Raw genomic sequence first — 16,050 nt, 5'->3', positions numbered from 1 at the left:
GTTTGAAGCTAAATGTGACAAAATTTAGGCATGAATTTTGAGCACAAGCTCGTTTACAAACGGCGCCCCATAGGCTTTTTGTCCCTGATTTCACAGTTTGAGCAGCCAGAAGTCTGTTGCTTGTTCCAAACATCATCTGTCTTAAATCGAGGGACGTTTCTGTGCTTTTTGCCACTTTTCACAGCAGAAATGTTCTCAGATCATTTGTCTTTCAAACTCAATCTTGTCTCCAAGGTCTGCAGACACTTTCCTCAGCCTCATGTCATGGTTTGATTTCCGTCTGACAGACACTGACTGTGCAATCTTTCATCAACACGCAACATAATCCATAAAATGCTAAATGGACTGTACATATATAACGCCTTTCTAGCCAATCAGGCTACTCAAGGTGCTTTACAACACAATCTGTGCCCTCATTTACCCATCCACACACACATTTATACAGCACTCGACTACATCTCTACAAGGCTAACCTGAATAAATCACTCTATAGAGTCTAATCAGTGCTTTAGATCGCATTCACACACCTCGGAGGCAATGAGGGGTTCAGTGTCTTGGCCAAGGATGCTTCAGCGTGTCACTCCTGGCAGGAATTGTAATCGAACTCTAACTCTCTTATTGGAGGACAACTGCTCTAACCACTGAGCCACAGCCGCCCCGTTAGGAACAGGTTCATCTGTGCGTTTCACATCAAAGTTTCTCTTGGGTTTAATAAATTCACAAGCTGTCTAAAGACCTGTTGGCATTTTCACACACTGATGTTGTGTTTCTTTGGCTGACAAGAACGATCATGAATTTACTTTAAAATCAATCTAAAACCGCAGCGAATTAAAAGCCTGGCATTCCTTCAAAGAAAGCAGATCGCCCTCCGCCTTTCGTGCCAGCGTTACAGCTGGTTTGGTCAAACCTTGCAAGTGCTGTTATGCACAATCTCATGTGACATTGCTGGATCTGTTACAGCCTGAAGTATGACTCTCAGCTACTACCACGCCAGACTTTTCCTCAGTATTTGTAAGACTGACTGAGTTGTAGCCATTTTTGCATAAGGTCCAGATGAGGTTACTTTTTGCATAAATGGCTGATAGTTCTTTCCCAGATCTGTGTTCTTCCATGATCCTAAAATGATGTTCTTCAGCAGGATGTTTAGGATCTGCTGCAGAGAATATTCACTGAAAGCACATCAAGATCATATGTTCCTCATGTATTATTCTGCATTTTACCAGTAACACATAATCCTAATAGCCAACTTTTATTATGGCTTAAATGGATTATTATAAAGTCTTTTTGTCAGAAATATGAGATTTGCTTTGAATTGCTCAAAGAGTGATTTTGAGGATTGTGTGCTTCTGTTTTGTTTTTTTTTTGGCTTCTGCATCACAGAGACGGTCGTCTGTCAGAGTACAGATTTCTACAGGAAATGTTTATTAAGCTTGCGAGTGTGTGCTTTTCTGCGTGTGTTTTAAACCTTTTGCTTGGAGTCCGTCACAGACCACCTGTCCTCTTATGCAAGCAGGCAGATGGTTTTATAGACACAGGCATTAATTTGGGGTCGGATTTTGGGGAGCGAGCGCGTAACTTCATCTGTTTATTATACATTTCAACAGGACACTGTTTGACATCAAATTGGTAATTGTTAGGGCGGGTTGGGGATGCAGCTTTAAAAGTATATTCATGGGTTTTTAGTTTTCCTGGATGACAAAAGCATTTTACCAGGGACAAAACAAAGACGCTCTTATTTCCTGCGTGGCAGTTAGCAGCTTTTACACTTTTGCATTCCTTAAATAGTCGGTGATTATTGTTGCTAGGTTATAAGAAAATGCAAGCAGCGCCTCAGCAGGAGCACGAAGAAATTTAATCACGCCACTGGGAACTCACAGATCCAATCTGCCTGTTATCATTATAGAACTAAAATGGCTTTTTGTGAAGTTAATACTTAACATTTCCAGCGCAGTTCATAAGCTTTTCTTTAAGCGGTGTGTGTATGTGTGTGTGTGTGGGTGTGTGTGTGTTTGTACAAAGACAGCAGGTGCTTTGCAGAACATCTGAATCCCAAGCAATGACCGGCATAGGAAGAAAGTATAATGCTAAAGAAGGGAGGGGTATACAGATTGAAAGAGAAAGGAAGATGTTTTAATCTCTTCACATGATGCAACCCAGTGGTCGTGCCAGGATTTTATAATCAGGGCCTAAATCGTGGGTAAAATAAGCCATCTGCTCTGAGGTGTGTCCACAGTCAGGCTGTCTGCTTCTACTGCTCGTGACAGACAGCCGACGACAACGATGTGTGTGTAGGACGATTATTTTTGACAGTTTATGAGAGGACTTTGTATTGATCAGAGTGCCAATAATAAACAAAGGCTCTAATTATAGAATCGTTACACCCTTTGTAACTCTGTGCTATAAAAAGCAGAAGATGAAAAGGATTACAGTTGTTGCTTGAAGTGAAGTTGTGTGTGTTGTAGTGATGGTGCGAGGACCCAAAAGCAGGCAGGCAGGAGACAGGTTTGGGAGTAAAACTTGAATTTTATTCATCAAACTGGCACCAAACAAGAACAAGAACAACCAGGAATCGGATGGAGGATCTAATAAAAAAAACTGAAGAGAAGCAGGGAGTGAATGTACCGGAGAGGAGGATTACTGAGTGAAAACAGGTGTGCTGATTATGGAGCTGGAGCCAAGGACAGCTGAGGACATTTATAAGCCAAGATAATGCAAGGACAAAATAAATTTACAAAAAAGATGACTGTAAACGTAATGAGACTTAAGAAAACAAAACAGGAATTGACTCAAAATACAAAAACTGAAACAAAGACCCCCGGCCACAACAAAAAGCTGCTTTCTGAACTACAAAACTGACAGTTCAGGTCTTTTAAATGATGTTCTGTTGAAAAGTTAAGAACAATTAATACCTTACCTGTCGTAGATAGCTCTGAACAACTTCCGTCTGGAGAAATAAAGTTTAATTCTGACTGGATTGACGAACTAACAGCTAATCCACGCTGAGTCAGGACCAAAGTGGATTCCTCTTATCATAACTAGCTGTTAAACTCAAACTTGTTCACAAAGCTATCTACAACAGGTAAGACACTATTTGTTCTTTACTTTTCCCCAAACCCCTCTTAAAAAGATCTGAACTGTCTCTTAAACATGCCATCAATGAGCAACCGTACTTAATATCAGCATAGTCTCATAACAACATGAATAACTTACACAAATCTGTCAGTAAAATATATTAGATTTTAGTAGTTTATCACAAAAATAATTACATTTTATTTTAATAGTTATTTATATCTATTAGCTCAATGACACATTAGCATTTATTATTCTATCAATCTATCTTGAACTAGCGGCAGAGAAAAAAAAACATTGAACAATACTGGTAAATTATGATATCTGTCAAAATGAGACTTTCTGTGTGAAATTTGTTGCAGCAGATGTATTTCACGTTCTGCCTCCGAGGATACAAAAATGAGAAATGATCAAATAATTTGCATATATTAGTTCTCTTATAATGTTCCCACAGAAACTGACAGATATCCCCACATATACACTGCAGAGAAAATCCCATTTTAAATTAACTTAAAGCCAACCGTCATCTTGTGTTGAATATTATTTAGGCTTTTTTGTTGTTTTTAATGGGGATGGAATACACTAATATGACTCTGAATGTACAAACTATTAATTTTATAGACATACAGTGTTATGTCATTGTAAATCATATTAACAGGATTACAAATTTGCTACATAGCATCAATTACCATTCGCTGGTGGTTCAGCTTGAGTGCAAAACATGTAACAAAAGACAGAAGCTGAATATTGAGTGGATGATAAATCTGTCTCCTAACACTTCGTGTGAACTCAGCTTTTTGTTCTTTGATGTGCTGCCGGGTGGAGGATGAAGCACGCTTTCACTGCTTGCAGAGCGGTTCAGTAAAGCAGCAGCTCAGCTTCACCTTAATCCTGTTTTCTGTACACCCGAAGAAAAACACCGATCCTGCAGATTGTTTTACTGTAGAAAATGCTTAATAAAAAAATGGCTCAATTTTGTACCTTTTGTTTATGTCAAAGACAAAAAAAATGCTTTGTTTTATAACGCTGTTATAAAACTTAATAATTTATATAGAAATACAGCACCAGTTCTGAAAAAGGTCAAATTAAAAAACAGAATGCAATGAATTGCAACTCTCATTATTCCATGTTTTTTTCACAAGGTAACATAGAAAAACTTATCAAATGATTAAACTAAGAAATACTATTTTCAGGGAAAAAATAAAGTAATTTTGAATTTGATGAAAGCAACACATCTTAAAAAGTTGAGAGAGGGTAATGTTTATCACTCCGAAGAATCCATTCTTTTTAACCACAATTTTATGCAAACTGGTGAACCTTCTGCCCATAACCAGTCCTCTTTCTGCCCTGTAACCATTTAACCTAATTAGTTTCAAAAAGCTCTTCCAGCTGTTTGTTATTCATCCTACTTACATTTACAGCCTTTAGTTGCCTTTGTTTGGTCTTTTTTGAGATGTGTTGCTGCCATAAATGTCCAATTGCCTATTTTTTTCCCATAAAATAGTACTTTTTTGTTGTTGTTTCAAAATTTGATAAGTTTACTATGTTTCACTGTGAATAAGATTCAGGTTTATGAGATTTGCAAATCGCTGCTTTCTGTTTTTTATTTATATTTTACACACCATCCCAGCTTTTTCTGAATCGGGGTTGTAATTTTAGGTCTTTAGATCACTTTTTGTCACACAAAACCCTGGTCCTGGAGGGCCACTATCCTGCATGTTTTACTTGTTTCTCTGCTCCAACACACCTGAATTGAATCAAAGGGTGATGAACAGGCTTCTGCAGAACATGAAGAGGTAATTTAACCACTGAATCAGGTGTGTTGGAGCAGGGAAACAAGGAAAACATGCAAGATAGTGGCCCTCGAGGACCAGGATTGGAGACCCCTGATCTACAGCCTCTTCAGGACAACAACAAGCACAACAGAACTTCTATTTGAAGGTTATAATTAAAATTGCCTTGACTTAAAACCTTTTTATTGGCTGATCCGTGTCGGAGTTAACAGTCTTCACTCTGTCTGCATTTCCTGACAGGTCCTCCTTTAATGTCAGTTTAAATAAATGAGCTCATGTTTATTCAGAGCCTGGTGAAGTAAAGAGACTTTTTGCACGACGGCTTCAAGTCTCACAGACTGCTGAGCAGTTTTTATTTCAGGGTCGGCTAATCTTTGTTTCATCTTCTGTTCTTTGCCTAATGGTTTGATCTTTTCTTTTTAGAACCGATTAACAGGGGAAAATTCTGCCTTCATAAAATCTAACAAAAAGGCTTTGTTATGAGATGAGATTTAGGCAGTTTTTTTCTTACTTTCGGTGCAGTTGAAGTATCATTTTAAAATTCATGGTTTCACATCATTACCCTACATGCTGAAGGTCTCATCGTATGACAGACGATGTAACACACTGGTAGTTAGGCTGGGTTCATTTGAGCTCGAGGTGTGGAGAGATCAGTGTTGCTTTGAGCTTTAGCTGAGGTTTTACTTTTTCTGCGGCCAGAAAAGTGTCATCTTCCTGGGTCAGCTGAAGTAATGGATGTCATTAGGTCGCTATTATGCTTCTCCCAAACAGATCTTCCGCAGTGAACCATGTTCTTTTTTTTTTGACAGTATGCTTTCAGTTTCTTTGACGTATCCCCGAGTGTCTTTTGTTCGCTCCGAGCGCTGACTCCATAACTCGGTGAACTGTAGTTGATGTAGTGGGCTGAGAGGCATTTTATCAGTCTCTTAGTGTTCAAAACCAGGACAGCTGTTTTGAGTCCATGTCCTACTATCGTTGCAGCCCAAGGCCTGGAAACCGACACCGTTTTACTCAACAGTTCAAAGCTTGGACAGTATTTGCTGTCTCCATCTTTAGACTGGAAGTGAAGACATTTTTTTTTTTTTTCAACATGATCATTTAGAATATCTTTAAGCATCACTTTTGTGTGGTGGTTTATGTGGATATAAACAAAGTTGACAAAGTTTCCTATACAAATTGTACTTTTTTTCTTGTCTGTCTGTTGTCCTTTTCGTTTTGATTAGGATTTTATTCATAGCAAGTCTTAAATCACCTTCAAATTCTTAACAATTCATTGGACCCAGTCTTTTCAGAAGTGAACACGTGCAGTGTGTTTTCACGGTTAATGTTGAGGGAATCTATAAACCCCTTTATCTATATCCTTATTAGGACAAGCCTTGATTAAATATTCTTGCTGCTCAGACCGTGACAAGTCATTTTAATGTCTTTTTGACTTTGCAGGAGTTTTTGAACATTTCTGCCATGAGAAACTGTAGCATTTTTCAACTTGAAGTCATCAATAAGTAAAGAGCTACGTTTTTAGGATGCATAAGATGCACAATTTGGAGGTCTGTGCAAGAAAAAGATGATACACCTCTCCAATTCTCTCTTAAATAAGACGCCTCGTGTTTGGGAGCTGCTTTGTCCCGAGTTGTGGTGAAGTTTTTTCTCTCTCCATTCAGCCTTTAAAGCAGGGGTTTCTATAAAATGGTTCTATAAAAAAAACTATTAAAAAATAAAGTTTGTGCTGAAATAAGTCCAGATGCTGTTGAAAGTTGTGTCTGTGTGAGTGCGGCTGAACGTGGATGAATAATTGAAGGTTTTGAGAGGGAAAACACAGAAGCTTGATGGGAAACAACCCAATGACCTGAATTCTCCCCATCCTTAAAGTCCCGATGCTTTGGAGCTCCCACAGAAAGAGGACGAAGAGCATTTTGGGATATTTTGTCCGAGTTTCACAACAAGGTTTTGGTTCTTTCAGTGCTTTGACAGCTTGGAATCGATCATAAAAACTGCTTTTTATTTGAGTTTTCGTTCTCCCACCGAGCTTAGAGGTGGCTTGAAAGAACAATACAATCATTGTGCTGTCAGGGATGATCCCGACACATCAGACTGTGAAAAAAATAGAGCCTAAGGGGAGAACAAACCAATAAAGAGACTAGATTTCTATTTTTGCAAACTTTCACAAAGATTTGCAGGCTTGTGCGTAGCTCACTGTCATCTACAGGCAAAAAAAAAAAAAATTCATTCAACAGAAGAGAATAACGGACAAGCTGCACGGGAGAAATAAATCCCAGATCATGACCTTCAGTGAAGATCCTCCAGCTCATACGAGCCTCAGTGGATGTTTTTGTAAGTAGCTGCCACATAAAGCAGTGTCATTATAGCTCCGTTGTGATAATATAGAGTAATTCTGGTGTTTTTTTTCTTGTCTTGATCACATTTATGTTCATAACTGTAGACAGGGACTTTGTAATAACTTGCAGCCTGCACACACACACACACACACTGGATTAACATTCTCTGCCTTAACACACTGCCTTGACAACAGTGGCTGAAAGCGGAGGGGCTGGGAAGCTGCAAATGGAAGTGTTATTTAGTTTGAATAACAATCAGCATTTTGGTTCATTCTGTGCCACAGTGGTCCAGACAGACCTTGTCATGAAGGCAGTGTCTGTTCGAGTGTCAGATTACCAACATAAAGATAAGAAGAATATGAAGGTAGTTTTTGGTGTTACTTTCCTGAAAGAGATCCAGGTTGTTAGACTGTCTGAAAAATGTAAAACTGTATCATGTTTGCCCGAATAAATCTCTCCAGCTGTCAGTATTTGAGCTGATTGTTTAATTATGAAGTAAAAAAGGCATTATGACTGCTAATCACAGCTCAGCTCATTGATGATAACTCTGCCAGCTCCTTGTTTAAATTTATTAGTCAGCCAGTGCAGCATTTTATGATTTTTTTACTCACCGGTAAAACAAGAGTGGTTAACGCTGATGTCATTGTTCTATTTATATCTAAATGGGTGTTGTTAAAGTAGACTATAGCCTTCGGCTTAACATTGCTTTAATTCACACAGTTGTTAATATTTTACTTTTTTCTGTGTGAGCTACAGATCCCAGCTTTAATTCAGGATCTGCGGGGCTGCGAAAGAAACAAACTGTGTAACTAGAGGCTCCCGGGAGCCGTTAGACTCATCTTGGCTCCATTCTCACCCAATAGATCAGGGAAATCCCATGGAGATCACGCCTCGAAAATGAGTTATTGTGCAGCTTGCAGCACAGCCGCTCAGGGTTTAAGGAGTGAATTATGAATGCACGTTTCAGTGGAGTGTTTCAGAACGGTCGCTGAGAAACTCGGGGTGAAAATGAGCATTTAGATGGGTGCGTGGGGGAGGCTTTGTTTCATGAATATATATATGCCCAGAGCCGCAGCACTGAAGCGGCAGCCTTCGCTGAAGGTCGAGTGCAGTGTGTCGAAACGTGTTCGTCATCGTTATTAACCTCTGAGATTCTCCCTAATAATTATTACAGCAGCAGCTTTGTTTTAATAATCTGTTTAACCTGCTGTCATAACACTGTTCTGCTGCTGGCCTTTATAAACAGGAATGCGGCAATAAAAAAAGCAGCTCAAAAATAACTCAAATCAATGAAATCTGTAGTGTTTGTTTTGTTTTTTGGCTGATAAGATATTCCTTTTAATCAAGTGAATCATTTCGCTTTAATCAATTAAACGTCTGTCATTTCCTGAAGAAAAATGCATATTCTAGTTATAGATTTACCTAAAATTATTACTTTCTGAGATTTTCATTCAAATCTGTTAAGTTGTTCATGAGATATTTCACTAACAGCCTCTAAGCCTTTTTCACTCTCTTTTGATTTTAGTTTTTTGTATTCTTTAACTATTTGTCCTCATTTGCTAGACATTATAAAATACTGAAGTGGGGAAAAAACAATAGAATAAGTATTTTTAGTAATTCAAGGGACTAATTTGATCAGTTTGAGCAAATCTGACAGACTGTAATGTGAAATGAACCTGAAGACGTTAACCATTTTTGTTGTTTTGTTTAAACATGCTCTTCTGGATGTGCATAATAAAGTAACTGCATGAACACATCCATTTTCCTGAATGGTATGTTTATTTAAAGTGCCGAAGGTGCACCTACATTAGCATATCAACTGCTTGATTCGAGAGGCAATCAAGTGATTTACTTTTACATTTTCATAAAGCTGGGAGACTCAGATATAAAACGTTTGAATAGTCAAAGCCAGAGCTGCTGAGGATTGGATATTTTTTACCTTTTCCATCATGGAAAATAAGGTTTAAACCATGGGAAATTTATTAGTTTTTATTCACACTAGGCAGGCCTGGCTGGTGGTCTCAGTTTGTGCCGTCATCATAATCATGTCAGCCATTAAACACCACTAAACCACTTATTTATTAATGACTTCTAATTGTGGAGTGTGATCACTGAATGTGTGCTCTAGACCATCTCAGGGTCAAAACAACCATTTTTATTCACCTAATCTTCAGTGTTTGACAGATTCCTGCTGGCACACACGCCGTACGAGCGCAAAACGGTATTTTCTGAATTTTATGTTTTTCTTTTTGCCTCAGGTATGCACACCAGCATCAGCGAGATCCTGAAGGAGAAGAGCCTGAAGCCGTCTCGCCGCAGCCTGCCCTGCCTGGCCCAGAGTCAGACGCATCCGATCAACCTCAACCACTTCCTGTCTGTGCCTCTGAGCCCAGATCCCAAACCAGAGGTGGAGGACCTGAGTCAGAGCATCAGCACCTCCTGCAGCCTCCTCCCCCCACAGACAGGTGACTCCACAGACAGGAAACCGTCTTATCAGAATACTGCATTTAACTAGAACAGAGTCAGCCACTGCACAGATTTCCTTTTATTGTGGTGAGATTTAAAGCACATGCATACAGTAATATTAATTGAGCAGATTATGTTAATGCTGCGGGGCATCTATAAAACATTATGGGAAGTCACAGCTGTTTGGTGCACTTTCAGAGGCAGATAGATAATGAGGGAAATTGCTGTCAAAGGGGAAATTTATACATCCTTGCATGAATAAGTTACGAGGAGCAGCATATCAAGACAGGAAAATTATTCACTCGATGTCTTCAGGAATTCTCAAAGGCAATGAGAGATCCATTTTTGTCAATACAAAAGCAGCACTTCAATTTCTTTTGAGTAATTTATGGATCGCAAAATGCCTTCTGTGCAAAGAATTGTTTTGGTGCTCCTGAGTAGTAAAATGAAATTGGAATAGCTTTGGAGAAATCCTGCTAAGTATTTATCTGAAAACTGACATGCTATGACATTCTGCAGAGAGTAGATGTCAGAGAAAGATCTCCGATTTTCAATTTAACTTGAGGAGGGGGCAGAGAAAATGGAATATATATATATATATATATATATATATATATATATATGTGTGTGTGTGTGTGGTGTGTGTGTGTGTGTGTGTGTATATATTCAGAGAATATCAGAATAGGTTTTGCATATACATGGATGGTCATTAAATTCTTTCTGCATCTGAAATATGTTTGTTCTGATTAGGGAAGGTTTGCATTAATGAGGAGGCTGAATAAATACTGATGAATTATAGAGAAGACGTGGCTTTATACCAGTGTGCATGTCTTCCCACTCCTTTTTGGACATGTAAGCTAAATCAGCAAAGATGGAGCCATACTGCAGTGTGTTTTTGATTTCTTTTTCCTCATCATTGTTTTTTTATTTATTTGCATTATTTATCTCCTCAGATATTTTCTCGATTCTCCTCTTTGCATGTTTGTAATAAATAAACCAAATCAAAATGTTCTCAAAATATCCATGGCGTTCCTTGAAAGAATGATGTCGCCCGCCACCTTGTATGTCAAAGTTTTAAACACAATCTTTTAGTACTTGGAGCATGTGATCAGGATGACTCTCAGCTACTACCACACCAGATTTTAGCTCAATGTCTGTAAAACTGACTGAGTTGTAGCCATTTTTGAGTTTTCTAAGACTGATCGGGTTGACTCCATAAAGTAATCAATTATAAATGTACATCCAGTGGTTAGTTTCTGAGAGTTTCACCAAAATCCATTCTATTGGTTCAAGAGATATTTTGCTAACACAAGATATATACGAAGACAAACACTTGCATGAACAGAGCGACATCAGGTGATTCAAAATTAAAGCTGGTTAGCCCCAACTTTATATAAAATGTGAATTGTGATTTTTCAGCCCTGGTAGAGAGGTAGGATGTTAGAGATTTCCCAGAAGGCTTATTGGTCACTCATGAGGAATAGTTGCTATTGTTTCAGCGGGAACATATTCAAACTCTGTTTTTCATGTGGTCCAGTTAGCTGAAGAGCACAAAAGAAACCGAGGCGGTTAAATGGGCTCCTGAATAAATAAGGGGAGAGCTTAGATTGAGACCAAAAACTAGCAAAAATCAGTCAACATGCCACTCAGGTTGTTTAGCAGCAGTTACTGTAAACCCATTCACTCCAAGGAACAAATAACAGCCATAAGTCTGTAAGAAATGTGCAGCAATAACTATTCTGTCCATGAGCACTTTCTGGTTTTATTGCTTCTCTGTTGCTGTCTGACTTCCTGCAGCACTCCAACACTGATGTGTCGAGGACGAGCGATACTCTTCAGCGGACTTTTTGTCTAATCTAACCTGTACCGTACATGACAATAGAAATTCTACAGATCCACCTCCCAGTTCCTTAATAAAATACATCAATACACAAAACAACTTCAACTGTTAAATTGGGCCATTTAGGTTCTGGGTGCTGTTGGTGGAAAAGCAGTTTGTTTTAGATTAGCATGAATTTGTTTTAGTTTTCTTCTCTCCAATAACCCTGTTTGTTTTGGGGACTCCTGCAAAAACAAGAGTTTTGAGAAAACCTTACAGAGGAGGTAATCGAGCAACTGTGAGGTCAACCAGAAGCAGGAAAAAAAAATTGTAGATAAATTTAAGGCCGTGTCCTGTCTGGACTTTTAGTTTAAAATAAAAAACACTCACCACTGTTTTCAGTTTAATCAATATTACATTTTCACTGTGTTCAGTGTTAACTGGATGAAGCTGTTTGTTATTATTTATATATGATTTTTGATCTCTCTTTGAAGAGCGATAGAAAATTCTCAAAACGTCTGTTTAAGATTACTTTCTCAGTCAAAGGTGGAAACAGGACCTCCGATGTGATTGGTCGATCTAAGATCGGTTCTTACCTCAGGAGTTGAAAATGTGTGTAAAATGACCGTAGCTCAGGAAGAGAAAACTGGGGATGAAGCTCACAGAGCTCCATTGTTTCCTTTGATTTATAATTTTTCACACTTGGTTTCAGCACATCGTTGCAGTAAGTCACACTAAGCTGATCTGGTAGCGATACAAATATACTTGATTGGAGAAATTAGAAACCTGTCACACATGAAATGAAGTAGATATAATTTGTTCTGCGCTGTAAAATTGTTTGTTTTCCATGTCAGCCAATTAGAGTTTGTGCATAATGAGATTTAGATTATGTCATCCTTTTGTCTGAGCTTCCAGATAGCAGAGAAAATAAGGACTTTTCCATGTGCTGTGTTAACTTCTACAAATATCTTACTGCTAGAATGATTGGAAGAATTGATTTTTGGTATAGTATGCCCTGTTGTTTCACTCTGCAGTGTTGGCTTTATAAAATATTTTGTTTGTGCACTTACATGTAGATGCAGTAAAGGAAACATGCAATCCTTTCATCTATTTATTTATTTTAACCGTTAACAAGATCACATTGAAATGTTCATGACATGCTGTGATAGGATCACTTTTCAGATCTGCCTGTAAAGTTATTTTATCTGAATGTGCTCAAAAAAAGCTCGACTCCACTCATTTCTCTTTTGTGAGACCGGCATTTTTTTAGATTTAACACAAAAATGAGATAGCCTGCAATACTATGCCTGACAGTTTATACTCTCACAGCAAACCTATCTCAGGCCCTGTCCACAGTCCACTACCACTACTAATACTATTACTGCTGCTACTACTACTACTACTGCTACTGCTGTTACAGCTATACACCAAGCAGAGATTTTCTGCTGAGTTTGCACCTCCCAGAGTTTTGGGTGAGAAGAACAAATGTTTTTAAAAGCACTTTCAAAAGTGGACATTTTTTAAAACTCCAGGAAAAATGGAGCTTTTTAAAATGGATGACGCAGCAGCTTATTTTGCTCATGTTATCACTTTATGTCCTAGAAACCAAAACAACACCGGAGCGGTTTTTACAGGTTTTTTTCCTGTCTTGTTTCACCCTGATCTATGTCCACTGTCAGACTTTGGTTGTGCACTAAAAGAGTTAAAAACAGAAGAAATTGTAAACATTGTGAAAGAAAAAGTAATAAAAAAACAAAGTACAATTGTTTTGAGAGAATCGTTAGCCAAGCTAAGAATGTTCTTTCATGACCTGGGTATTTCAGCATATGGGGTCAAAGAAAAAAGAACAACTGAGAAAACAAATATCAGGAGTAGTGTAGATTAGCAAACAAATGGAAAAATATTTACCTGTAAGGAACCTGACAATACTCTTACTCTCATCATAGATATTTGGTCATCTCTCCACAAGAGAACAAAGTTTTGTGTGAATAAAATAATGAAGAGTCGGGCTCAGTCTTCCATCACATATCAACTCTAATATTTGGGCTTCTCTGTTTGCCTATTCGTTTGTTTGTTTTTTAGTTTTTAAAAGGCAAAACTTTGAACTTTTGTTTACATAGCCACATTTTAAATAAATATTCCTGCTCATTTTTGTCACGGCTGATGGTAATCTGCTGATGATTCATTTAAGGATAAATGGAAAATATGAAGACACCAATTATGGGTCTGACTTTATTGTCTGGATTTAAAAAAATTGGATATGAAAGAACGCCGTTAGCTCATGTCTTTGTTAGGTTAATTGAACTAAATGCTAATGAGACATAAAGTGTTTTAACTTCCCACTGCTGTGATGCATGAACGTAACTCAAAGTTGTTCAATAAAGACGAAGCTTGTGCGGCTGGATTTCTTCCACTCAGTTCTGGGTGTCTGATATTTCCCAGACTAATCTGAAGCTTTGAGAGAATAACACATTTTATTACCCACAGAGGGGCAAAAACAAACTGCCAGGGTCGGGTTATTTTGACTTCAGATACCCCAAAAATACGCTTTCGAGCTCAGATAAAGTGATATTTTTCACAGTGTGTCACCTTTGAAATCCAGAAAGGCAGAAAACAAGATTTGTGCTCCGTCATCCTCCATGCATTGATCTTTTAAATTACATCAAGGTGTTGCTGCGTAGCTGACACCCACACTAAAATAACGTTTTTTATTTAGCTAGGATCTAATTTCAGTGTTGGCAGACAGATTAAGGAAACTATTGACTTGAGCAACAGAAAAGATCTAGAGTAAATAGGATACTCCTCGCCCGTTCAATACCAGCCTCATTGATTGTGCTTTGTCTCTGTGCAGCAGAAGATGTCAAGGATAACTACGTTGAGGAGACTGAAGTGAGCACGTATAAAACAAGGGCAGACCCGCCTCTTCTGCTGCAAAAACCTGTCAGCCGTGTTAATTTAGGGACCCGCACAGATTCACTTCAGGTGCTGCACTGAATGCACAAGTCTACAAATTTCTAAATAAAAAAAAAACACGTTTTGGTAAAAATCCACTAAAAAGAATAATTTGAAATTCCCCACAGGAGAAGAAACGATCTGACTCATCGGGACTCTTTTTCCGAGATGGAAAAAAGAGAATTGATTACATCCTGGTTTACAAGAAGTCCAGCCCACAGGTGGAGAAGAGGTGCACCTTCGAGAAGAATTTACGAGCTGAGGGCCTCATGCTGGAGAAGGAGGTGAAAACACCTTGGTTTGGTCTTAAACAAAAAGGCTTTTCAGTTTTTTTCAATGTCTTAGTTGTCAAACTCTGTTTCTATTTTTAACTTTAAAGCCCTCCATGACAAACAACGACATCATGTTTGTGAAGATCCACGCTCCCTGGGACACGCTTTGCAAATACGCAGAGCAGATGAACATCCGGATGCCTTTCAGGTAACTGCTGTCGGAAAGAGAGACTGAACCTTCACCTTCAGAAAGCTGTCTATAGTTTATAATGTGTTTTTTCTTCCTGTTGTTTTAGAAAAAAATGCTACTTTACAGACTGGAAGAGCAAAACCCTGAGCAGGTAAGAAGATTTTATGTGTTTTTGGGGGGGAAATCTGGATATTTCAGTTATCTCTGTGATAAACAGAGACATAAAGTTTGACCCCAGCTCTTACTGTCCTCTGTAATTAACACAGTCACTATCAATTATTACAGAATCAATGAACCACTATTCTGCAGATGGTGTGTGGTTATACAGCATTCATAAAGTCTTTAGAGACCTGTAATCAGAAATTCAGCCTCCATATGGTGTACAGAGAAATAACAACCAGAATTTTCTTTTTTTTAAATACAATAAGGTTTCCAAATTTGCATTGGTCATTTTATTAAAATAAATGTTCTTAATTAGGTGTTCACTAAAAGCACATCAAGTTCCTTGTTAAAGGTACAAACACAGTGCCTCACCTAGTTTTGACTGTGCCTTTCAGTAACAAACTCTCCAGTGCAGATAAATGGAGCTGCTCAGGCTCATTTGCATGCTATTTTTAGAGAGGTGTGCTTCTGCTTTGATGTGATGTTCAAACTCTGTGCAGAAATGTAAATTTCTATTGTTTGACTGCAGCGAGCAGTCAGACAACAAAACATACAGCGGTATCTCTTAAAAGAAGCAATTCTATCTTCTAGATCTTGCATTAAATCGTGGCACAACTTGATCTGTTTTCTTGATTATGTTATCAGCCGGCGCATGTGTTGATTGCCTCCGAGTTGGCAGGAAGTGATTCAGGTTGAAAAAGAATAAGGTAAAAGGTAAAAACCAGGCAGCTTGTTCAATGCATTGTGTCTCAAATTCTGATGAAATCTATGAATTATTTTTATCACTTTGTTTAAAAAAACATAACCTGGCTTTTCTTACATTTTTTGAAGTTATAAAACATTAGCTTTTCATTTTTATTGTATATCCATCCATCCATCCATTGTCTTCCGCTTATCCGGGGTCGGGTCGCGGGGGCAGCAGCCTAAGCAGGGAGACCCAGACTTCCCTCTCCCCAGCCACTTGGGCCAGCTCCTCCGGGGGAATCCCAAG

At 38.4% G+C, this 16,050-nt stretch overlaps 1 protein-coding gene across 3 annotated transcripts in view; it reads left to right on the top strand.

The window, feature by feature from the left end:
• The window catches only part of ano3 (anoctamin 3), a 43,225-nt gene that overhangs the window by 5,564 nt on the left and 21,611 nt on the right, over positions 1–16,050 (top strand). For 2 of the 3 annotated variants that reach the window (XM_017405767.3, XM_017405766.3), the window contains exons 2-6: positions 9,457–9,663; positions 14,335–14,465; positions 14,564–14,719; positions 14,815–14,915; positions 15,004–15,048. In XM_017405767.3, the coding sequence (XP_017261256.1) occupies positions 9,457–9,663; positions 14,335–14,465; positions 14,564–14,719; positions 14,815–14,915; positions 15,004–15,048 (640 nt within the window). The remainder of the gene's footprint in view (positions 1–9,456; positions 9,664–14,334; positions 14,466–14,563; positions 14,720–14,814; positions 14,916–15,003; positions 15,049–16,050) is intronic. The other variant, XM_037978245.1, reaches the window with a different exon arrangement.

The sequence above is a fragment of the Kryptolebias marmoratus genome, linkage group LG11, assembly GCF_001649575.2.
Source record: "Kryptolebias marmoratus isolate JLee-2015 linkage group LG11, ASM164957v2, whole genome shotgun sequence".
Taxonomy (NCBI): Eukaryota; Metazoa; Chordata; class Actinopteri; order Cyprinodontiformes; family Rivulidae; genus Kryptolebias; species Kryptolebias marmoratus.
This window is presented reverse-complemented; position numbering and strand designations above follow the sequence as displayed.